This window comes from Rana temporaria, chromosome 4 (assembly GCF_905171775.1).
Source record: "Rana temporaria chromosome 4, aRanTem1.1, whole genome shotgun sequence".
In the NCBI taxonomy this organism is placed as follows: Eukaryota; Metazoa; Chordata; class Amphibia; order Anura; family Ranidae; genus Rana; species Rana temporaria.
Window position 1 is genome coordinate 118944506 of NC_053492.1, and position 25388 is coordinate 118969893.

The window sequence follows — 25388 nt, forward strand, 5'->3', positions numbered from 1 at the left end:
GAAAGAAAATTTTAAAAATGTAGTTTGGGTACAATGTTGTATGACCGCGCAATTGTCATTCAAAGTGTGACAGCACTGAAAGCTGGAAATTGTCCTGGGCAGGAATGGCCGAAAGTGCCTGGTATTGAAGTGGTTAAACTGCTTGCTTTTAAGAAATACATTGAATGGTGTATTAATCACAATTCAGCATTATGTATGTTTTTTTTATTTGCCTATAAATGATCTTTTACTTTGATCTTCATCAATGAGTGATAGAAAATCTACATTTGCACCTGATTACATATTTCAATAATAATGTGGCTCACTAATGCATTTTTAGCCTCCAATTCTTGGTTAAGGAGGCCATATAAGGACATAAGCATGGCATTACCTTATACCAAAGGAATGTTATTGTTAACTGACCAAGTCCTTGAGAGGTCATATTGCAAAAAAAAGTTGGCTTGAGGGGTTGTCTATTCGTTATACACAAGTCTAAATACCACAACCCAAACTGGAATAAGTTAGTCTCACACCAGAGCTTGCATTATGCATGCGTCTGAGTCTGGTTGGCCATGCTGCATGTGCACGGGACTCCATGGCAAACAGCATCTTTAGTTAAAGTGTTACTAAACCCTTGAATGTGTAAAGGGTCCATCCTCACCTCCGCAGCGCACACAATCCATATATGTTGTTATTTCTTTATTTTTCAATTATTAAAGCAGAGGTTTACCTGATTTTTTTTAAGCCACCAGCTACAAATACAGCAGCTGCTGACTTTTAAAAAATGGACACTTACCTGTCCAGGTCGCCCGCGGTTTCCCCCGCCGCCATCCTCGGTGAGGGAATTGGGAAGTGAAGCGCTGCGGCTTCACTGCCCGGTTCCCTACTGCACATGCGCGAGTTGCGCTGCGCCGTTCCTACTGGTCCCCGCTGTGTTCTGGGAGTTTAGTGTTTCCCAGAACACAACTGGGGGGGGGGGGGTGACACGGAGGGGTGGGACTCCCGTGGGAGTCTATACCTGGAAGTGGTGCAAATACCTGTTTTATACAGGTATCTGCATGCCCTCCCCCCTGAAAGGTGTCAAATGTGACACCAGAGGGGGGATTGTTCCGAAAAGTGGAGGTTCACTTTTGGGTGAACCTCCGCTTTAAAATAAAATCACAGTACAGCTGTTCCGACGATCAGTATATAGCGGTCATGTGACATACATTATTGTCTGGCTGAGCGCTGAATATTCTTGTAGGAGGAGACCTCGATCACCTCTGACATGGATGGTGATGGTGCCTGACCCCTGACCCTTTTTTCGGCTAGCGCTGATTGGCTGACTTGGCCAATATGTCATTACAGGCAATACAGACCAAACTGAGCATGTGCAGCCTGACTTCACACACTGGGGTAGATTCACAAAGAAATTACGCCGGCGTATCTACTGATACGGCGGCGTAATTTCAAAATTCCCACGTCGTATCTTTGTTTTGAATCCTCAAAACAAGATACAACGGCATCTCCGCTAGATCCGACAGGCGTACGTCTTCGTACGCCGTCGGATCTAAGATGCAATTTTTCGGCGTCCGCTAGGTGGCGTTCCCGTCGTAATCTGCGTCGAGTATGCAAATGAGCTATTTCCGACGATCCACAAACGTACGACCGGCCGTCGCATTTTTTTACGTTGTTTCCGTTCGGCTTTTTCCGGCGTATAGTTAAAGCTGCTATATGGTGGCGTACTCAATGTTCCCGCGTATAATTTTGCAAATTTTACGTCGTTTGCGTAAGTCGTCCGTGAATGGGGCTGGACGAGTCGAAACCAATGACGTCCTTGCGACGTCATTTGGAGCAATGCACCCTGGGAGTTTTTACGGATGGCGCATGCGCAGTTTGTTCGGCGCGGGGACGCGCTTCATTTAAATGAAACACGCCCCCTACCCGCCGAATTTGAATTCCGCGCCCTTACGCTGCGAGAGATACGCTACGCCGCCGTAACTTATGCCGCGGATTCGTTGAGGATTCAAACCAACTAAAAGTAAGTTACAGCGGCGTAGCGTATCTTAGATACGCTGCGCCCAGCGCAGATGTATGTGGATCTGCCCCACTGTGTCTTATACGGACTAGTCCAGGGGCACAATGCAGGAAGTGGAGGATTGATGCATTCCTGATCAATCAGCCTTTTTACACAATGCGGAGGATTAATTCACAGTGCGTATAACAAGCATGCTATTCTAAATATACAGACTGATTTTACTGCTGTGGGTTTAGTAACACTTTAAGCATTCTTGTTATATTTTCTTTATCTTTATGCGTCATTACTTTTAATAAATGTTATACTTTTAAGCATTTGTGTGATCTCTCTTTACAAATATCGAACACAACTCCAAAAACATGATAAAACATACTTTTCTTGCTGGGATAACATTTGTCATCTGGACCATCTTTTGACTTCTTGATTACAAGTTTTCCAGTTTCGACATCAACTTTCAGGTGGGTCTTCTGGAATATTCCTAAGGAATCTGCTTTAACCTATACAATAAAATTGTACCAGTATCAGCTATAATCAAAAACGTCTTCTTCCGTCTATTAAACAAAACTGGGCAAGCTCAAAAACATATAATATAATATGAGAATGTACGTGGAACTATCAGGACATCTGGTAAATACAGAGTGATATAATTTATCAAAGTCTACAGGGAATAATGGGGTAGATTCAGAGAGAATTTACGCCGGCGTATCCATAGATACGCCGCGTAAATTCAAATCTGCGCTGGCGTATCTTCTTTCTGTATTCAGAAAGCAAGATACGCCGACATTAGCCTAAGATACGACTGGCATAAGTCTCTTACGCCGTCGTATCTTAGGGTGCATTCTCAAGCTGGCCGCTAGGTGGCGCTCCCGTTGTTTTCAGCGTAGAGTATGCAAATTAACTAGTTACGCCGATTCACAAACGTAAGTGCGCCCGGCGGTAGTTTTTTTACGTCGTTTGCGGAAGTCGTTTTCGTCGTAACGTTGTTCCTGCTATTAGGTGGCGCAGCCAATGTTAAGTATGGACGTCGTTCCCGCTTCGAAATTTGAATTGTTAGCGTCGTTTGCGTAAGTCCTTCGCGAATAGGGCTGGACATAATTTACGTTCACGTCGAAACCAATACGTCGTTGCGCCGTACTTGGAAGCAATGCACACTGGGATATGTACACGGACGGCGCATGCGCCGTTCGTAAATCACGTCAATCACGTCAGGTCATCACATATTAGCATAAAACACGCCCCCCCTTCCCCATTTGAATTACGTGCGCTTACGCCGGCCCCATTTACGCTACGCCGCCGCGACTTACGGAGCAAGTGCTTTGTGAATACTGCACTTGCTCCTGTAAGTTGCGGAGGCGTAGCGTAAATACACTACGCTGCGCCGCCGTAACATAAAGCGCAGCTACGTGAATCTACACCATTGTTTTGTTGTTCACGGTAGAAATACAGTAAAACCTTGGTTTGAGAGTAACTTGGTTTGAGAGCGTTTTGCAAGACAAGCAACATTTTTTCATAAATTTGGCCTTGATATACAAGCGATGTCTTGATATAAGAGTAGCGCTATGTCACAACTGAGTATAAAAAAGAAGAGAGGAGCCTCTAAGTGTAGCAATATGATTACATTTAATGAAGGTACAACATTTAGCAACTTATTTCTACACTTAGAGGTGCCTCTCTTCTCTTTTATACCCTGTAAAAAAAATGCTTTGATATACAAGTGCTTTGGATTACAAGCATGTTTCTGGAACAAAATATGCTTGCAAACCAAGGTTTTACTGTACATTAGAATAAAGAATCTGATTGGTTGTAATTGGTAGGAAGAGCTATACTTCCTTCAGAAACTTGAATAATTGAGGCTTTCAGCCTCAGACATAAATAAAACCTGGCCGAATGCTTGACTCCACTATTTTATATAGTACCTCAAATATGATTGGAGGGATAAGTGATCTGCGATGTTTCACTGCGGAACCTTCCAACAACACTGTTTTCACCTGAAATGAAGGAAAGAAATGATGTTACACACAAAGTCATTGTAGTAGTATACATTTTAAACAAAGTCTCTCTGACAAAGTGTCTTTGGCTATTCAAGGCAACATGACAGGTTCACTGGACAGTCCAGTCAAATATTCCCATCCCACATTCCTGGAAACGACTCCATTGGACAAAGCGTAGGACTTTTGTCTGAAGGCGTTGGCCATGAACTTGTGTTGCATACAAACGACAACGAATTGTCGGCCAACAAACACGAAACTACGTGGTTATTCAGCTCTTTAGAAGGACCCTTTAGGCAACTCCTGCTAATGTGGTGTTATGGTTTGCATTGCTTCTGAGCAGGTGTGTTTGTACTTTGGATTTTTGTCTGATGGACTTGTGTACACATGATCGATAAATCCGACAAGACACAATTGTTGTTGGAAAATTTGAAAGCATGCTATCCCACATTTGTTGGCGGAAAATCCAGTCAGATTTTTCAAAAACATCCTGCCATCACACAATTCCCATGTGTACAAGGCTTTATAGTGACTTCTGGCTGGGAACTGGTGTCAACACAAGGCATATATCAGCAGCACACCATGGGTTTTCGAAATAGCACCCAATAGTTTATTAACTACTTCAGACCCAGGCCATAGTAAAAAGACGGCCTCCAGGTGGCTCTATAAATCCGGGAGGCCGTCTTTTTAAGGCCCCGGGATCTCCAGCCAATGGGGGGCGCGTCACCGCGATGCCAATGCACGTCAGGTACCCGCGATCGGCAGTTTTAGAGCAGGGACGTGGAGCTCTGTGTGTAAACACAGAGCTCCCCGTCCTGTCAGGGAGAGGAGACCGATGGTGTGTCCCTTGAACATAGGGACACAGCATCGGTCACCTCCCCCAGTCAGTCCCCTCCCCCCACAGTAAGAATCACTCCCAGGATCCACATTTAACCCCTTCCTCACCCCCTAGTGTTAACCCCTTCCCTGCCAGTCACATTTATACAGTAATCAGTGCGTTTTTATAGCGCTGTTCACTGTATTAATGTGAATGGTCCCAAAAATGTGTCAAAAGTGTCCGCCATAATATCGCAGTCCTGACAAAATTTGCAGATCGCCGTATTACTAGTAAAAAAAAAAAATAATAAAAAAAATGTCAGAATTCTATCCCCTATTTTGTAGCCACTATAACTTTTGCGCAAACCAATCACTATACGCTTATTGCGATTTTTTTATAATTTTTTTTTTTACCCAAAATATGTAGAATACATATCGGCCTAAACTGAGAAAAAAAAATAGTTTTTTTTTTTTTAATGGGATATTTATTATAGTAAAAAGTAAAAAATATAGTTTTTTTTTTCAAAATTGTCGCTGTTTTTTTGTTTATAGCGCAAAAAATAAAAACCGCAGAGGTGATCAAATACCACCAAAAGAAAGCTCTATTTGTGGGAAAAAAAGGACGCCAATTTTGTTTGGGAGGCACATCGCACGACCGCGCAATTTTAATTTAAAGAGACGCAGTGCTGAAATTTGCCTGGGCAGGAAGGGGGTATATGTGTCCAGTAAGCAAGTGGTTAAATCGATCACCTCAAAGCATAAAATTGAAATGTTTCAAGGCCATGCAGAATCTTTTCACATGCCTGATGAAGGGCTTCATAAAACTTTTGGATGCTATTTCAAAGATCCATGGTGTGCTGCCGATACATGCTTTAACCTTTCGTTTACTTGACAGGACACCCCCTCCTCTCCCACAACAACACCCAATCCCCCAATGATTCATTCATTCAAGAGGATCTACAGAGCAGAGTTGTTCTGTCAAGAGACTTGTCACCAGTTTTGTCTTTTCAATATAAACCCTTCTTTCAGTTCATCAAAAATATCCCATAATTGTACATTTAACTTTATGAGTGCGGACAGGGTTTATATTAGGTCTTTGCTTTTTTTGACTCCTCCAGTGAGATGTACCCCAACTTTGTTCCTGTTGTGACAGCTAAGGCTCTGCTGTGAAATGAATGCCCAGATCTCCACCTCTGGGGTGCAGTCACCATATATTCCTAAAACCTCATACACACGGTACGACAATGAGAAGGGGATTGTCTCTTGACAGGCTGTTGTCTGAAATTCTTACCATTAATTATCAAAGGGAGTACACTCCTTTTGACAATTGTTTTCCAATTTTCCGACAACAAATGGATGGAGCCCAAGAGGTAAAATTCCTCGTAGTACGTCACTACATTCGTGTTTGTGGCACGACAATTTGTGTAACGTTAGTATGCAAGACAAGATTGTTGTAATATTAAGATCACTGGCTCGGGAATATATTCATGGAGTTCAGTTTTGTCACTCAGAATATATTCCCGGTATATTCTCTGTACGAACATGAAGGCACAGATCTAGAAGTGGAGAGAATATATATATGTATTCTCTAAGATGAGTCTTTGAATTACTCTCTTGGATTTGTATCATCTGTGGAATTTGGACTTTACTCTGTATTGTAAGTCAGGTAATTAAAATTGCGTTCTCTGGAGAATCTGTGTTGCTGCGGAACAACAAATTTATAGTCATCATACTAACATCTAAGATATTAATTATCTAACCGGACTACTGGACACTATACATCTATATCACTACATTTATTGGACATTTATGAGATCACTACAAAGATCCTGGCACATGTCCTTTTGACAAAAATCAGACACTTGGTCGTCCACCAATCAGATTGTGTGTACGAAGTGTAAAGCCTCGTACACACCATCAGTCCATCCGTTGAGAACGGTCTGAAGGACCGTTGTCATCAGTTAACCGATGAAGCTGACTGATGGTCCGTCGCGCCTACACACCATTGGTTAAATAACCGATCGTGTCAGAACGCGGCGACGTAAAACACAACGACGTGCTGAAAAAAATGAAGTTCAATGCTTCCAAGCATGTGTCGACTTGATTCTGAGCATGCATGGATTTTTAACCGATGGTTGTGCCTACTAACGATCGGTTTTGACCCATTGGTTCGGAATCCATCAGTTAAATTTAAAGCAAGTTAGCTTTTTTTAACCGATGGTTAAATAACCTATGGGGCTCACACACGAGGCCTAAGACTCCACTAGGGGCTGGTGAAACGAAATTGCTGAGAGCGTAAGTATTCAGGTAGGTGAGTGATTATGAGAAACTTGCCAGTCATGGTATGACCAGAAATGGGGAAATTCTCCCTGTCAGGGTCATAAACAGCAGAAATAATGGCATGAGACATCCAACCCTTTCACCTTTCATCCCAAAACTCATAACATTCAGTTTGGAGTTCCACTTTAAGAAAACACACAATTTTTAGAAGATTGTTAATCCCTGTTGCCAGGGAACATCTTATTTCCCCACCTTTTCTTCTAAGCTGGAAACCATGGAAGTGAGCTGGGTGAGTTTACTCATCATGTTACTTGTGCCGGGGTCAGTAGATAGCTACAAAAGACCAAGTATATAAAGTTAGGTGCATATGATAAATATCATGATCATTAGTAAATACTGGGAAATTATATCTCTTTTGTTAAGGATTGTAAGTATTCAGGATCAGTAATCATATTAAAGTGTCCATACCGTACCTAGATTTACCCCCATAATTCACTCTTTAGAATATCACCTAGCAATATTTTATCTTTTACTTTGTTTTTGTATCAAGAAACCGTTTTTATTACTCCCTTTGACATCATCATCAGGCTTGAAAAATTCTTGTAGGGGCAGCTGCTGGGAGTTCCTACTGATGTAAACATGTCCCCAGAACTACATCTACTAAGAACCCATAGCCTACTCACAATGGGGTTGATTTACTAAAACTGAAGAGTGCAAAATCTGGTGCAACTGTGCATGGTAGCCAATCAGCTTCTAACTTCAGCTTGTTTAATTAAAGTGGATGTAAACCCACTCTCATCCTTTCTAAACTACTGCCATAGTGCTGATCTATAAGGATATGGATGCCTCCTGCATGTATCCTTACCTGTCAAATGTCTCCCCTCTGTCTGTTATAAGAATTGAAAAACTGCAGATTCTGTGGGTGGGTCTGTTGTCTGAAGCTCTGTGGGTGGAGTCGTGATGTCAGTAGACTCCCCGCCCTCCTCTACACTCCTCTTGTCAACATGCATTTTTTCCTATGTATTCCTTACACTAAATTCTTCTATGATCACTAACATCCAGTCAAAATCCACATGACTTCAGAAAAGGAGTGGGGTGGGAATTAAAAAATAATGCCTGTCTCCAGGCTAGTGCATGAGATATGTAAATAACCTGTCACTCACAGCAAGGGGGCGGAACGGACTAAAAGAGGATTGCTCATAGCTGGATTAACTATGTGCTGCAAGACAGAGCACAGATAATAGGAAATCGTATACTCTACATTGTGATTTAAAAAAAAAAAAAATACAAATTTTCGGGTTTACATTCACTTCAAGTTTAAAAAAAAAAAAAAACTTGAAGCTGGTTTCTGTGCAGAGCTGCACCAGATTTTGCACTCTCCAGTTTTAGTAAAACCCCATTGTGTAGGTTGGCTTGTAGACTCAAGAAAGCAGCATTGTTTTTTTTAGAAAGTATGCACATAGATAGTGGTGGAGGATAGGCTAAGTTCTGTAATCCAGCAGTGTTTTTTGGAGAAAGCAGGATTTTAGGAGCATATTGGATCTTTAGCAGATCAACAGGTATTTATGACTAAAGGAAAGAAGTTATTGCTTATCATCTAAATATTGCACCACATCCCTATAGAGAACATTTATACAAAAGTGGGGATTTTACAAATTTACAACAAGGTTATATTGAAAAAAATATTATTTATTGAGAATTTAAAATGACATGAAAATCTGATTATACAGTACAGTTGAATAGTTCTCTACATGTTTCGCCACAAATAGTAGCTTCCTCATGAGAATTTATTTATCAGGCACTGTGCACACTAAAAATAGAGAAAAGATTTTTTAGGAAAACATACAAAAGGACTTAATAACAACACAATACAATTATATATACAAAACATTGTCATATACAATGTTTTTTGTATATATACCTGCTCCAGGACTTGGGTAAGCAGTTTTATTGGTAGCAACAGGGGAGACCTCAATTTTTGACTTTTTTTGGGTGTTCTTTAAATGTGCATTTCACCCGATTTTATTAGCGTAGATCAGCATGGAAATCAATGTTTTATGATTTGTTGCTCTGGGTTATTGCACTTTAGCCAGTGCTCTCTTCCTTCTAAAACAATAATCGTATTACTCTTGGTTTAACAGATTTAGGACATCACACGGCCAGCTTGTGGCTGTGAAATGTTAGTCATCTGTTTCCTCACAGTTACTGTAAAACACTTGTCCTGCACCATTTACAGTAAAATATTGTGACCAGGGAGGGGATATACATCTGGGCCCAGATTCACAAAGGACTTACGACGGCCTATCTCCACGTACGCCGTAAATAGGATACGCTACGCCCAACTAAAGATACGCCATTGTATCTGAATCTGGCCCCTGAACTGGAATGCTGATCCTTTTTTCTTACTATGCATTATATTATTACACTTATTTTCTGATACTTCAAAGTGAATCTGTGGTCAGGATATGGACTGTCAAGCATTTACTTACTGTAATGACCTTTGAAGCAGTATTAAACCCAAAAGCAAACATATATTATATTGCAGATTACCAATTCTTAAATGTTTTGGCTGCATTAACCTTCATTTTAAGGCTTTCTTTCTTCTATTTTCATCTGGTGATTCAGCCAGTTAGGCTGCTTTTCAAAAGAGCAAGTTATCTTGCAGATTTATCAGTTACAGGGGTGAGACAAATCATTCAGCACTGGCAGGGGTACTTACAATGATCAGCTTTTATTTATTTATGTAAAAACTTTATCCCAGAAGGAAAAAAAACTGTTGCTGTAACTGTATTAGATGGGGGTTGGCTTCAGTTTGTTAGTGTATTTAAATGTGCTAGTACATATCTGACCAATTTTTTACAGTTGTGAGCTTTGTCTTTAAAAAATGACAAAAAGTAAATCTGTTAGTGCATCTAAAACTCCCCCCCTCCCCCATCGACTGACAATGCTCATATCTAAATGTGCCCCCTGTTCACCTTCATACAGAGCAGGGGCCAGATCACCAGGTGAAAACAGAGGGAAAAAAGACTAAAAATGAAAACTAATGCAGCCGCCACATCTAATGATTGCTAATCTGCAAAATATTACATTTCTGGTTTTGGGTTATTTACTGCTTTAACCACTTAAGGACCCGCTCACGACTATATACGTCCTGTTTTTAAAGATGGATATCTCGGTAACGGCTGCAGCTGCTGCCACAACTGAGATATCCATCTTTACTGTGAGTGGTCCTGTAAACGATAACGGTGGTCTCCACGGCGGATTCACCGCGAGATCACCGTTATCGGGCAGCGGGAGAGGGCCCTCACGCCGCTCTCCCGCACCCTTCACCGCTTACCGGAGCCGTCGGTAGCGGCGGAGGCGATCAGGTCCTGTCCCCTGCTCGGCTGGGGTACAAGTGAGGGGCAAGATGGCCCCCACCCGTCCCCATAGCATAGCAGGGCGGAAGCGACGTCGAAACGTCACTTCCGCCCATGCTTCTTAAAGCAATATTTTCTTGTTGTCATTTTTTCAAATGACACTTTTTTTCTTTTTTTTTTGCATTTAAAGGGTCACTAAAGGAAATTTTTCTTTTAGCTAAATAGCTTCCTTTACCCTACTGCAGTCCTGGCTCCATGTCCTCATTGTTCGTTTTTGCAAAACGAAACTAGATGCAAAAACGAAACTAGAGGCACATTATATGAATGATGTTTATCAATTTTTAATCAATTTTAAAAGGAATCAGTTAACTATTATGTCTCTATACCCTGTAAACAGTCATTTCAGCCAAAAAATGTTTTCCTTTACAACTCCTTTAAGTCTAATTATGAGATCTGAGGTCTTTTTGACCCCAGATCTCATATTTAAGAGGACCTGTCATGCTTTTTGGAATGTTAACATTCCTTGTAATAGGAATAAAAATGATCAATTTTTGTTTTTTTCAGTGTAAAAATTAATAAAATAAATAAGAAAACAAAAAATATTTTTTTTTAAAGCGCCCCGTCCCGACGAGCTTGCGCGCAGAAGCGAACGCATACGTGAGAAGCACCCTCATATGAAAACAGTGTTCAAACCACACAAGTGAGGTATCACCGTGATCGTTAGAGCGAGAGCAATAATTCTAGCCCTAGACCTCCTCTGTAGCTCAAAAGATGCAACCTATAGAATTTTTTAAACGTCGCCTATGGAGATTTTTAAGGTTAAAAGTTTGACGCCATTCCACGAGCGGGCGCAATTTTGAAGCGTGACATGTTGGGTATCATTTTACTTGGCGTAAAATTATCTTTCACAATATATAAAAAAATTGGGCTAACTTTACTGTTGTCTTATTTTCTTATTAAAAAAAGTGAATTTTTGCACCAACCCACAGGTAATAACAGAAGTCTAGGGCTCAGTGCAGGTAACCCGCAGGTGTTCTTCGCTGCAGCTGCAAATCAGTTTGAAAGCAGCCCAGTAACCACTGCAGAACAGATATGTCCATATATATCACCAGCTGTTGCTGTCCCAGGCAGAGTGATTTGATATCACACCACCTGTGACAAGAGTTTGGGCTTTACACAAAGCATCGGCTTATGTCAATCCGCTTTTCCAGAGCAGGAGGTCGTGGGCCACATCAGAGGGCTCCGTGGGCCACTGGTTGGGTACTCCTGCTCTACAGTAATTTAACAGCCTTCTAATCTGTTCTAAAGATGAGGATTTGAGGATGAATGGCTCTATTGTGAAAGCACATATAGAGGTCAGTGAAGGCTTATTAAAGCTCATTTAGGGGTTTGAGTTCCTGGGGGACTGGGGTGACTTCTTAATTAGTCACCAGTTCTATAGAAGGGACAGACTGCACCTAAATGAAGAGGGTGCAGATCTGCTGGGAGTAAAGATGGCCAAAAAGTTAGAGGGGTTTTTAAACTAGGAGCCAGAGGTAGAGATAGTCAGCGCGGAACATATTCCAGAGGGTAGTATTGGGGGCATTAGTGGTAGGTTGACTAAAGCACACAAACCCAAGGTAAGTATAGTAACAAATCCTAGTTGAAATCTCGGAACACCCAATTAGAGGATAGTATGCGACCGGGCTAAACTACGTGGCAAGTTCACCAATGCCAAGAGCCTGGCGGACAAGATGGGTGAACTAAAGATACTGTTGTCAAGGAGGATTTGGATTTTTTGCGAATTTCAGAGACCTGGTTCAACAGCTCTCAAGATTGCCTGGCAACCATTCAAGGGTATTCCCTTTATCACAGGGATAACGATGGTAAAAAAGGGGGAGGGGTAGGTCTATATATCATGAATAATATACAAGTGAATGTGAGAGATGACATCACTAAGAGAGCTAGGGAGGAAGTTTAATCTTTATGGGTAGAGCTCTAAAGGGATGAAGCTAAGGGGAAAATAATACTGGGAGTATGCTATAGGCCCCTTAACCTGAGGGGGAGGAGGACCTCCTATCCCAATTTGGATTAGCAGCAAGGATGGGAAGTGTCATCATAATGGGGGATTTTAATTATCCAGACATATTAAATAAGGGAATTAGCCAGTGCATCCCATTGGGCAATACTTTTAAAAGAGCGAACAAAAGCCTGGGTGGCTTAACTCCAATGTAAAAATGCATATAAAAGCAGAAGAGGAGGCCTTCAAAAAATACAAGGTTCAGGGATCATCATCAGCATTCAGACTTTATAAAGAATGCAACAAGAACTGTAAGGGTGCATTTAGGGCGGCTATAGTACACAAAAGACACAGAGCGGAGGAGAGCAAAAAAAAATCCCATTAAATTCTTTAAGTATGTAAACAGTAAAAAAAGAAGGAGGACAGACCATATTAGCCTCATAAAGAATGAGGAAGGACATCTGGCTACAAAGGATGGCGAAGGTATTGAATTTATTCTTCTCCCCAGTTGGGAATTGGGGGGCTTCAGTAACCAAAACTGCAGTGTGTGTCCTCATGACATGTCACAGGAAGCACCCTCATGGCTAACAGAGGACAGAATTAGAATTAGACTTGGTAAACTTAACATTAATAAATCACCTGGACCGGATGGCTTGCACCCGAGGGTCCTTAGGGAACTCAGTCAAGTAATTTCCAGACCATTGTTCTTAATTTTTACTGACAGTTTACTGACTGGAATGGCACCAGCGGATTGGAGAAAAGCCAATGTATCACCAATATTTAAAAAGGACCCAAAATACATCCCTGGGAATTACAGACCAGTTAGCCTATAGCCCCTTTCACATGGGCGGATCAGTAATGACTGATAATGGTAATTGGCTGGCCGGGACTTGAGCCAAGGCAGAAGAACGTGCGAGTGGAGCTGAATGAGCATGCACCCAAAACTGAAGAAATATTCCTTCCGCTCCAACCAGCACATGATCATCAGAAAGGGGCACAGATAATGGAAAAAAATACACCACACCTAAGCTAGTAGGAGCGGCGCAGCGGGGGGGTGCAATTCAGAATTTATTTATTTTTTAATTCTACACTGACTGTCTTTGAAATTGCCCCAGCACCTGTTTAAATCCAATCCAGGGACAGACTTGGTGCAGGGACAGTGTCCTCAATCTGGGGACTGTCCCCAGAAACCGGGGATGTATGGTCACCCTAATGTAACTGCTTTACTGAATATGAGGCTTATTAAATGTCAATAGCCAGAACACAGATTCACTTTAAAGTGGAACGTCACTCTCTTAATCAACATTGAATATTTTTATACCTTATGCTGCTAGCATTAGTAAATAGATAGAAACATATATTCATATTTACTTTTTTTTTTTTTTTTACATATCTCCAGTTACTTTCTGGTTTCTTTCCAAAGCAAATTGTGTCAAACATCTCAGGAGTCTTTAGGAGGGTTTTTCTCAGCTAAGCACATCCTCCTGCCTGCATTCCTGGGCTAAGGGCAGTTGGATTCTAGGAAGTAAATGCTACATGAAATATTTGCCCTTACTCAAAATGGCAAAAGCCAGGAATGCTAGGGGGAGTGTTTTTCAAAGTGATTTCTCAGCAAAATAAAGCATGGAGACATGAATGGATGGGAGAGTTTGCTTTGAATATTATAAATTAAGTAAGTAGCCTTTTTGGTTTGTGGTGCTCAGATGCAATGTAGTTTTTTTTTTGTTTCACTTTATATTATCATATGTAACAAGAGATAGAAAGCATACACAGTGTCTCTGTTCATTAAGGGACGCAGGTAAAAAAAAAACCATACCATCATGAAGGTTTTTGGTACCCCAAGTACCAAGAGAGCAGATGACCTACATGGTGAGAACCCTAACCAGGTCATCAGTCAATAGGTCTGACTGGTCTTCTGTGATCATAAACAGATAAGGACCAGGGAGTCACTGTAACTGCAATTATTGTTTAACTGTTAATGTTAATGAGAATGATTTCAAAACTTTCCATGCGACAACACAATACTTTCACTGTGTATAGTATGCACACATTAACAGAGTGGGACAGGGTGTAATACTTTATTGGCTCTCTAACAGCAATAGTAAAGGATTGTTAGAGCCCTTGTAATTTTTATGATGTTGCTTTCCGACTGGGGAGATCCCTCATCACTTCCTTTCTAAAGCCTCGTACACACGATACGATTTTTGGCAGGGAATTGTCTGTTAACAGAATGTTGTCCTAAAATCTTACCGTTAGTACGCTCCTTTTGACAATTGTTGTCCAACTTTCGACCAACAAATGTTGGATGACAGGCTAATAAATTTTCGCCGGCCAATGGCTCCACGTCTGATTTTCGTCTGGTCAGTACACAAATCCGTCACACAAAAGTCAAAAGTACAAACACGAAATTCTCAGAATCAATGCTCACCAAACACGAAATTAGCAGAAGGGTCCCAAAGGGTGGCGCTCAAGAGCTGAAATTCCTTGTAGTACATCACTGCATTCGTGTTTGTTGGCCGAAGATGGTGTACTGTTAGTATGCAAAACAAGATCCTGGCACACGCCCCCTTTTGACAAAAATCAGACGCTCGATTGGCCAACAATCATACCGTGTGTACGAGGCTTAAGTAACAATGATGTCACTGAGGTTGCAAGCAGGCCCGGACTGGGACAAAAAATAGGCCCGGGCATTTTGGATTAAGCAGCCCATGACATGCTAACCGACACCTCTGGCAGAGAACATGGGGGAGGTGGAGAGCATGCAGGGATGTGGAGAGCACAGGGGGGGTGGTGGAGAGCACTGGGGGGTGGCAGAGACCATGGGGAGAGGTGGAGAGCACTGGGGGGGTGGCAGAGAGCCCTGGGGGGTGGCAGAGAGCACTGGGGGGTGGCAGAGAGCACTGGGGGGGGTGACGTGGCAGAGAGCACTGTGGGGAAGGTTGAGAGCACTGGGGGGGTGGCGTGGCAGAGAGCACTGGGGGAGGTGGAGAGCACTAAGGGAGGTGGAGAGCACTGGGGGGTGGCAGAGAGCACTGGGGTGGTGGCAGAGAGCACTGGGGATTGGCAGAGAGCACTGCGGGGATTGGCAGAGAGCACTGCGGGGGTGGAGGAGAGCACTGCGGGGGTGGAGGAGAGCCCTGGTTGGAGGTTGAGAGCACTGAGGGGTGGCAGAGAGCATGGAGGGAGGTGGAGAGCACTGGGGGGTGACAGAGAACCCTGAGGGGAGGTTGAGAGCACTGAGGGGTGGTAAAGAGCACTGGGGGGTGGCAGAGAGCACTGGGAGGTGGCGGAGAGCACTGGGAGGTGGCGGAGAGCACTGGGGGGTGGCAGAGAGCACTGGAGGAGGTGGCAGAGAGCACTGGAGGGGGTGGCAGAGAGCACTTGGGGGGTGGCAGAGGGCACTGGGGGTGGCAGAGAGCACTGGGGGGAGGTTGAGAGCACTGGAGGGTGGCAGAGAGTACTGGGAGGTGGCAGAGAGCACTGGGAGGTGGCGTAGAGCACTGGGAGGTGGTGTAGAGCACTGGGGGGTGGCAGAGAGCACTGGGGGGGGGTGGCAGAGAGCACTGGGGGGTGGCAGAGAGCACTTGGGGGGTGGCAGAGAGCACTTGGGGGGTGGCAGAGAGCACTGGGGGGTGGCAGAGAGCACTGGGGGGTGGCAGAGAGCACTGGGAGGTGGCGTAGAGCACTGGGGGGTGGCAGAGAGCACTGGGGGGTGGCAGAGAGCACTGGGGGGTGGCAGAGAGCACTTGGGGGTGGCAGAGAGCACTTGGGGGGGTGGCAGAGAGCACTGGGGGGTGGCAGAGAGCACTGGGGGGTGGCAGAGGGCACTGGGGGGGTGGCAGAGAGCACCGGGGGTGGCAGAGAGCACCGGGGGTGGCAGAGAGCACCGGGGGAGGTGGAGAGCACGGGGGTGGCAGAGAGCACGGGGGGTGGCAGAGAGCACTGGGGGGTGGCAGAGAGCTCTGGGGGGAGGTTGAGAGCACTGGGGGTGGTGGAGAGCACTGGGGGTGGCAGAGAGCTCTGGGGGAGGTTAAGAGCGCTGGGGGGAGGTTAAGAGCCCTGGGGGGGTGGCAGAGAGCACTGGGAGGGGGTGGCAGAGAGCACTGGGGGGGGGTGGCAGAGAGCACTGGGGGGGGGTGGCGGCAGAGAGCACTGGGAGGGGGTGGCAGAAATCACTGGGGGGGGTGGCAGAGAGCACTGGGAGGGGGTGGCAGAAATCACTGGGGGGGGGTGGCAGAGAGCACTGGGAGGGGGTGGCAGAGAGCACTGGGAGGGGGTAGCAGAAATCACTGGGGGGGTGGCAGAGAGCACTGGGGAGATCACGAGGAGGCAAAGAGTATGAGAGGTGTAGGAGGAGCAGTGGGGGCGGCTGCATATAAAAAATCATTTTCTCAATCTCCCTTCTGCAGTATTGGAATGCCTGCTTCTCCTCTACCTCCCGCAGCCTCAGGCATTCCAATACAGCAGAAGGGAGACAGAGAAAAAGATTTTTTATATGCAGCCGCCCCCACTGCTCCTCCTATCCAGGTTACAGGAGGGGGGGGGGGCTGCACTCACGTTTTCTGCTATATCCGGGCCGGTGTAAGGAGCAACAGGTGTCCGCTCTGGCTCTTCTCCCTCGCAGTCACGCCCCCCGGCCGTGGAGAGGCCGACGGCTTCTCATCTAGCTCCTCCCCCCTGTGTTTACGTCCACCCGGGAGGCCGCGGAGAGGCTTGATGAGCGGCGCGGGTTTAAAGAGACTTGTGCCCGGCGACTTGCAGCCTGGCGGCCTCTCGGTGGCCGCGGCCCACCGGGCGAATGCCCGGTTTGCCCGATGGCCAGTCCGGGCCTGGTTGCAAGTAATGGGGAACAGCCAATAATAAAGTGTTTTTATGACCATTATGTCCCTGTTAGAGGAAGTTTCTCTAATTTCCTGTCCTGGTGACAATGTTATAACCAAGACAGCAACTAACGAGGATTTCCTCAAGATGGAGGAAATGGTCAGTGCATGGGCATTGCTCCTGGCAAAACAACCTGGGAAGAACAAGAAACCTTTATGATAAATTTGATTCTTTCCTTGTTCCTTACTCTAGTCAAAATTTTGATAAGAGATACACTTTCATGTAGAGCTAAACCTAAGAATGACTATTAGACTGCCAAAGCAATTGTATTACTGTATAAACAATCGCCATCTTTTTTACATACATTTTGCTTTTTTTCATCCTTTTTTCATCTTAGTACAGATATTTTCCTGCATTCTCTTCCAGCCACTTCCTGTCTACAGTCCATGCTCTCCAGCATCACCTACACATCATTGCTCTGAGCCAACTTTCTCACAGTGGACTATAACTGCCCAATGGGTGTCAGCACAGCTCCTTGTAATCACCACCAGGGATGCATGTTGTAGCGTCCCCCTACTTTCAGTATGGGCACTACACTAAAGATAGTGGGGAATGGGAAAGTTACCTTGCTCCCATTCACTAATTGTTTACATTTCTGGGACTTCTGTCATTCCAGAAATGTCCGCTGGGTCAGTCTGTGGTCCAGGGATGCAATATCATCCCTGACCAGCAGTTGGTGCCAGAGGGATTCTGGTAGAGCAAGTTTTCCCCAGCAGCCAATTAGAGAAGTTTCTTCCTCGCAAGGCATGCTGGGGAGGAGTATATCTGTGACAGGTTTCATGTGTTCTAAAATCTTCGCGGGGTCCCGTTCCAGGTGCGGCATCCACCTTCAGGGTGCGCGCATCTATGGACCCCGCCGGCGTGGCCCGCCTGGCCAAAGTTGCAGTCTACGAAAACCCTCATCCGGAGGTACAAGGGGACCCCAGTGACTTGCTGGGTTCCCGGTTCTATTGAAGGGATCCCAGGCTGAGTGCCGTGCGATTGGGGAGTCGGTTTGGGGGGGGGCCCGGAGGCAGGTCGTCCAACAGAGCCGGGACAAACCAATTGGGGATCCGGTGACCAGAGTGCTGACAGGTATGTTGCTGTCATCTGGTGACCAAGGCAGACATCTACTGGGAGGATTGCTTTATTTATCTACCCAGCTCAGTTATTGTATTTGGCCCGTGAGACAGGCCTCCATCCTCCCAGAAATCCTAAGTGACACCTTGGCTGCCAGACTTGTGAAAAAGGAGTCTGTCCGGGGGCACTCTTCCCACTCAGATTGAGTGGCGACGTGTTACAAATTGGTACTATACAGAGCAGTACTGACTGCTCCATTTAATATCCAGGCCTGATACTGCAAAGTTCTCTCTTTTTCTTCATCAACCTTGACCTTCCCACTGATGTTGATGTTGGCCGTGTTGGCCTGGAAAATAAACCATTGATAAAACCTTTATTCACTGTCTGGACCTTCGCTCACTGCTTTTGCTCTCACTATTACACCCCTAGACAACGCCAGGGTAACTTAGCAGGCCGGTCCCAAAACAAACCAGCGGCTCCTTCGGGGGTGAGCGCTACAATGTGATAGGATGACAAAACAGAAGCACAACTGTCATCCTATAACAGGGAGTTCCTGAACAATGACCCTCATGGCAGGATCACGTGAAAGCTGTAGATTTACAAAAAAAAAAAAACAACCTTTAAAATGACATTGAAATGTTAAATTGTTACTAAACCCACACCAGTAATATCAGTGTGTATATGCTGTAAAGCATGCTTGTTATACTCAATGTGGAACCTAAGGGGTTAAACCTCTGCATTGTGTTAAAAGGCAGTTTGATTCTGTCTTCTCTGAACCTTCCCTTCCTTCAACACCCCCAATCCATCTGCTGATAGAACAGAGCCTTGGGGGCAAGCTACACATGCTCAGTTTGGTGTGTATTGCTACTTTTTTTTTTCTTTTCTTGGGAGAGTGGATTGGATTAGCACAGGGCCAATCAGCACTGTCCAGACAGAGGGTCAGGGGTCCTGCAGCCTCATAGGAAAATCAGGGGAGAATGAAAACTCCTCCTCCAAACTATAACCAGACACTTATAGAAGTCACAGGACTGCTACTGTATATACTGCTGATGAGAAAAGGGAATTAGCAGTTTATATTTACTAAAACTATTGTATGTTCTGTGTACTGTGGGAGACCAGATATAGTGAATGCCGGGTCCTGGGTTTAGTAACACTTTAAAAGAGATTTTAAAGCTTGGGTTTGGCATTAATTATTTAAGTTTCCCATTTGTCATCCAGCTACAACATAATGGAAATAACTGTGTAACTGGATAGCATCAATCCATCAAGTCTTTGACTATCTCACCAGAATGCACACACTAATATAAAATCTAGCAAAACATCTCAACTTAATGCACACACTAATACAAAAATTAGCAAAATGAAATATGAGAAACATTTTTTTTTTATGGCAAAGAAAAACATGTTCTCAAGGAAACAAAAAACGTTGGGCCAAAAGAAGATTGGTACAGTCAGCAAAGTGAAACAAAATAGGATTGTAGAATTTTCAATATTGTGAACCCTGCCTTAATTAAAACTGAAGCACATAAAATCTGGTGCAGTTGTGCATAGTAACCAATCAGATTCTAACTTCGGCTTGTTCAATTAAGCTTTGACAATAAAACCTAGCAGCTGATTGGTTACTATGAACAGCTGCACCAGATTCTGTGTGCACCAATTTAAGGCTGGGTTCACACTGCTACGACACGACAGTCGTACTACTTTGGATCCAATTTTGCCCTGCGACTTGAAGTCCGACATACGTCCGACTTCAATGAACAGGGATCCAACTTCGATCCCTAACAATACCAGGCACTGTGTCTGGTATGAATCTTGAGGGTGAACTCTAAGCCAAATAAAAAACAACCGGCATGGGTTCCCCCTCTAAGAGCATACCTGGCCCTTCGGTCTGGTATGGATTTTAAAGGGAACCCCTACGCCGAAAAAACAGTGTGGGGGTCCCCCCAAAATCCATACCAGACCCTTATCCGAGCACGCAGCCCGGCCGGTCAGGAAAGAGGGTGTTGACTCAACGCTCTTTCACACTGAAATGCCGTGTGCGCAGTGCGCACCGACTTGTATTGGCATGGGGTGGGGTCACCGGGTAATGTAATCCGGTAACCCCGCCCCTTATAACGTCAACGTCCCATCATGCCCCGGGCAGTGCCAGTTTTTTATTTAAAATTTGGCGTGGAGTTCCCCCTCAAGATTATCAGAGCTCTAGTTGCATGCCAAAATCGGATTAGGCAAGGCGGCGATCCGACTTTGATCCGACTTCAATGATATTTAATGGGCTGAAGTAGGATCAAAGTCGGACCAAAGTAGTTCAGGGAGCATTTACAAAGTCGGACCGACTTGTGTCGGACCAGTAAAGACGGCTCCCATAGGGAAACATTGATTTTCACACATCATGAGCTCCCAATGTGGGAGCGTTTGTCATACCAGTGTGATCCCAGCCTGAGGCTGGGTTCACACTACTACACTACTTTCATCCTACTTTGCTCTGCTACATTGGTCCTACATTTATCCTACATTGGTCCTACATCCATCCTACTTTCATGAACAGGATACTACTTTGGTCCTACTTCAATGATATTCAAAGGGCCTGAAGTAGGATCAATGTAGGACCAAAAGTAGTACAGGGAGCATTTTCAAAGTCGGACCGACTTGTGTAGGATGCTACAAGACGCTCTCATAGGGAAACAGTGAACACAGAGCAAAGTAGGATGAAAGTAGTGTAGTAGTGTGAACCCAGCCAAAAACCTAGCAGCTGATTGGTTACTATGCACAGCTGCACCAGATTCTGTATGCACCAGTTTTAGTAAATCAGTTTTCAAAAATATGAAGGTCCCCATCACATATAGTTAAACCCCAAATTACCTGCCTGGCTCTATTTGTCTTTATATTTTGGTAAAACCTATATACAAATGTGTAATGATTTCATCTTGGACCGACTAGACAAGCCTACAGGGAGTGCAGAATTATTAGGCACATGAGTATTTTGACCACATCATCCTCTTTATGCATGTTGTCTTACTCCAAGCTGTATAGGCTCGAAAGCCTACTACCAATTAAGCATATTAGGTGATGTGCATCTCTGTAATGAGAAGGTGTGTGGTCTAATGACATCAACACCCTATATCAGGTGTGCATAATTATTAGTCAACTTCCTTTCCTTTGGCAAAATGGGTCAAAAGAAGGACTTGACAGGCTCAGAAAAGTCAAAAATAGTGAGATATCTTGCAGAGGGATGCAGCACTCTTAAAATTGCAAAGCTTCTGAAGCGTGATCATCGAACAATCAAGTGTTTCATTCAAAATAGTCAACAGGGTCGCAAGAAGCGTGTGGAAAAACCAAGGCGCAAAATAACTGCCCATGAACTGAGAAAAGTCAAGCGTGCAGCTGCCAAGATGCCACTTGCCACCAGTTTGGCCATATTTCAGAGCTGCAACATCACTGGAGTGCCTAAAAGCACAAGGTGTGCAATACTCAGAGACATGGCCAAGGTAAGAAAGGCTGAAAGACGACCACCACTGAACAAGACACACAAGCTGAAACGTCAAGACTGGGCCAAGAATTATCTCAAGACTGATTTTTCTAAGGTTTTATGGACTGCTGAAATGAGAGTGAGTCTTGATGGGCCAGATGGATGGGCCCGTGGCTGGATTGGTAAAGGGCAGAGAGCTCCAGTCCGACTCAGACGCCAGCAAGGTGGAGGTGGAGTACTGGTTTGGGCTGGTATCATCAAAGATGGGGCCTTTTCGGGTTGAGGATGGAGTCAAGCTCAACTCCCAGTCCTACTGCCAGTTTCTGGAAGACACCTTCTTCAAGCAGTGGTACAGGAAGAAGTCTGCATCCTTCAAGAAAAACATGATTTTCATGCAGGACAATGCTCCATCACACGCGTCCAAGTACTCCACAGCGTGGCTGGCAAGAAAGGGTACAAAAGAAGAAAATCTAATGACATGGCCTCCTTGTTCACCTGATCTGAACCCCATTGAGAACCTGTGGTCCATCATCAAATGTGAGATTTACAAGGAGGGAAAACAGTACACCTCTCTGAACAGTGTCTGGGAGGCTGTGGTTGCTGCTGCACGCAATGTTGATGGTGAACAGATCAAAACACTGACAGAATCCATGGATGGCAGGCTTTTGAGTGTCCTTGCAAAGAAAGGTGGCTATATTGGTCACTGATTTGTTTTTGTTTTGTTTTTGAATGTCAGAAATGTATATTTGTGAATGTTGAGATGTTATATTGGTTTCACTGGTAAAAATAAATAATTGAAATGGGTATATATTTTTTTTTGTTAAGTTGCCAAATAATTATGCACAGTAATAGTCACCTGCACACACAGATATCCCCCTAAAATAGCTAAAACTAAAAACAAACTAAAAACTACTTCCAAAAATATTCAGCTTTGATATTAATGAGTTTTTTGGGTTCATTGAGAACATGGTTGTTGTTCAATAATAAAATAATCCTCAAAAATACAACTTGCCTAATAATTCTGCACTCCCTGTATATTTCTTATAGCATTGATAATATAATTTTTAAGTGAGACTTACAGGAGATCGCTGGCGGAATCCAGGGGAGAACTGGGGTTCAAATGTGCTCTGCAGAGACTCCAGGGCTGGCAGAGTGCGGGTCACCTCACTAAGGAATGACAAATGTATTAGAGAAAAAAATGCAGAACTACTCATGAATCATCTGTCTTACATAAAGCACGCTTCTAATACAACCTGACTAGGTCATATACAGTAAATATCCATATACTGTATACACATTAGTCTTATATGTCACTGCACAGCGCCTTAAAGCTTTGCGAACACGATGAGAATATCCTTTTTTTTTGTGTTTGACCCCTCAGATAATTTTGGATGAACTGTCATGATCGGCTCTGGAAAGCTGTGTACTAACAAACAATCAGTTTATCGCACAATTGCTTCAAAAACAATGTTCTTCGTCGAATTTTCTGGTCATGTGTACTAAGCTTAACCACTTAAGACCCGGACCAAAATGCAGCTAAAGGACCTTGTCCCTTTTTGCGATTCGGCACTGCGACGCTTTAACTGACAATTGTGCGGTCATGCGACGTGGCTCCCAAACAAAATTGGCGTTCTTTTTTTCCCACAAATAGAGCTTTCTTTTGGTGGTATTTGATGACCTCTGCGTTTTTTTTGCGCTATAAACAAAAATAGAGCAACAATTTTGAAAAAATTGCAATATTTTTTACTTTTTGCTATATTAAATATCCCCCAAAAATATATTAAAAAAAATGTTTTCCTCAGTTTAGGCCGATACGTATTCTTTTACCTATTTTTGGTAAAAAAAAAACACAATAAGCGTTTATCGGTTGGTTTGCGCAAAATTTATAGCGTTTACAAAATAGGGGATAGTTTTATTGCATTTTTAATAAAAAAAAAATTTTACTACTAATGGCGGCATTCAGTGATTTTTTTTCGTGACTGCGACATTATGGCGGACACTTCTTTTTGGAACCATTGTCATTTTCACAGCAAAAAATGCATTTAAAATGCATTGTTTATTGTGAAAATGACAATTGCAGTTTGGGAGTTAACCACAGGGGGCGCTGTTGGGGTTACGTGTTCCCTGAAGTGTGTTTACAACTGTAGGGGGGTGTGGCTGTAGGTGTGACGTCATTGATTGTGTTCCCCTATAAAAGGGATCACACGATCGATGACGGAGCCACAGTGAAGAACGGGGAAGCTGTGTTTACACACGGCTCTCCCCGTTCTTCAGCTCCTGGGACCGATCGCGGGACTCCAGCGGCCATCGGGTCTGCGGGTCCCGCGGTCCCAGTCACGGAGCTTCGGACCGGGTCGCTGGAGCGCGCCGCGGGCGCGCGCCCGCGACCCACGGCTGGGTACTAGTACAGGACGTACCTGTACGTACATGTGCTCAGCCGTGCCATTCTGCCGACGTATATGTGCAGGAGGCGGTCCTTAAGTGGTTAAAGCACAACTCCACTTTTGTTGAGGAAAAACATTCCCCTTTGGGTGATCTGTATATATTGCAGGGATTATAACAACCTTTGTTGCAGATTCCTACCTTTTGTATTCTGAAGAAATCCATGTGTGTTTGTCTGTGCATCTGTGCATAGTGGGTCTAATGGTAGTGGTTTTATAATTAACTGTCAGCTGTGGCAGCTGCAGGGCACCAATGAGGAAAGCTGCTGGGCCTGCATCCCTTTAGACGAGTTCTCATTGGAAATATCTCACCAAAAATTATATTTTTGTTGCAGGGGATGCCTGAAATCTGACTTGTATTTTAGGCAGACTTCTGGGAAAATTGGTGAGCCAATCACACAAGCAGGAAATTATGTTTTTGGGGAGTGGTCAGTACACATTATGTGTACAGAACAACTCCATGTAGCCATATTGCATTGCATTTTTAGAAAATTACAGCGGCTACAGATTGAAAAGGAAAGGTAATTTTTAATAACATTCAGTTACAATATGACTTGTATCGCAATTGTACACACTATATTATTTTTTCTTCATTTGCTATTTTTTTCCCCACGCTAGTGGAGTTACCCTTTAAGTGTAGGAAACCAAAGTAACCAATCAGATTTCACCTGGACTAGCTAAATAAGGAAAGACAAGAAAGTGGTTGTGGCTGGTGCTAGGGGCTATTATACTTTGTATAGCCATTGCACTTTGTGCTATCTATGAAATAAGTCTAAAGCCTCGTACACATGATCGGATTTTCCGCAGACAAAGCGTAGAACTTTTGTCCGAAGGCCGTTGGCCATGAACTTATATTGCATACTAACAGCAAAGAATTGTCGGCCAACAAACATGAAACTACGTGGGTTTTTCAGCTCTTTAGCGCCGCCCTTTGGGCAACTTATGCTAATGTTGTGTTATGGTGAGCATTGCTTCTGAGCATGCGTGTTTGTACTTTGGAGTTTTGTCCGAAGGACTTGTGTACACACGATCGGATAATCTGACACCATGCATTTGTTGATAGACAATTTTTAAGCATGCTATCCCACATTTGTCCGTGGAAA

At 44.0% G+C, this 25388-nt stretch overlaps 1 protein-coding gene across 3 annotated transcripts in view; it reads right to left on the minus strand.

The window, feature by feature from the left end:
- Positions 1–25388, minus strand: part of INPP5D (inositol polyphosphate-5-phosphatase D) — a 168839-nt gene that overhangs the window by 43372 nt on the left and 100079 nt on the right. For 2 of the 3 annotated variants that reach the window (XM_040348936.1, XM_040348938.1), the window contains 4 exons: positions 22924–23011; positions 7333–7413; positions 3913–3984; positions 2370–2493 (listed from right to left, as the gene is read on the minus strand). In XM_040348936.1, the coding sequence (XP_040204870.1) occupies positions 2370–2493; positions 3913–3984; positions 7333–7413; positions 22924–23011 (365 nt within the window). The remainder of the gene's footprint in view (positions 1–2369; positions 2494–3912; positions 3985–7332; positions 7414–22923; positions 23012–25388) is intronic. The other variant, XM_040348937.1, reaches the window with a different exon arrangement.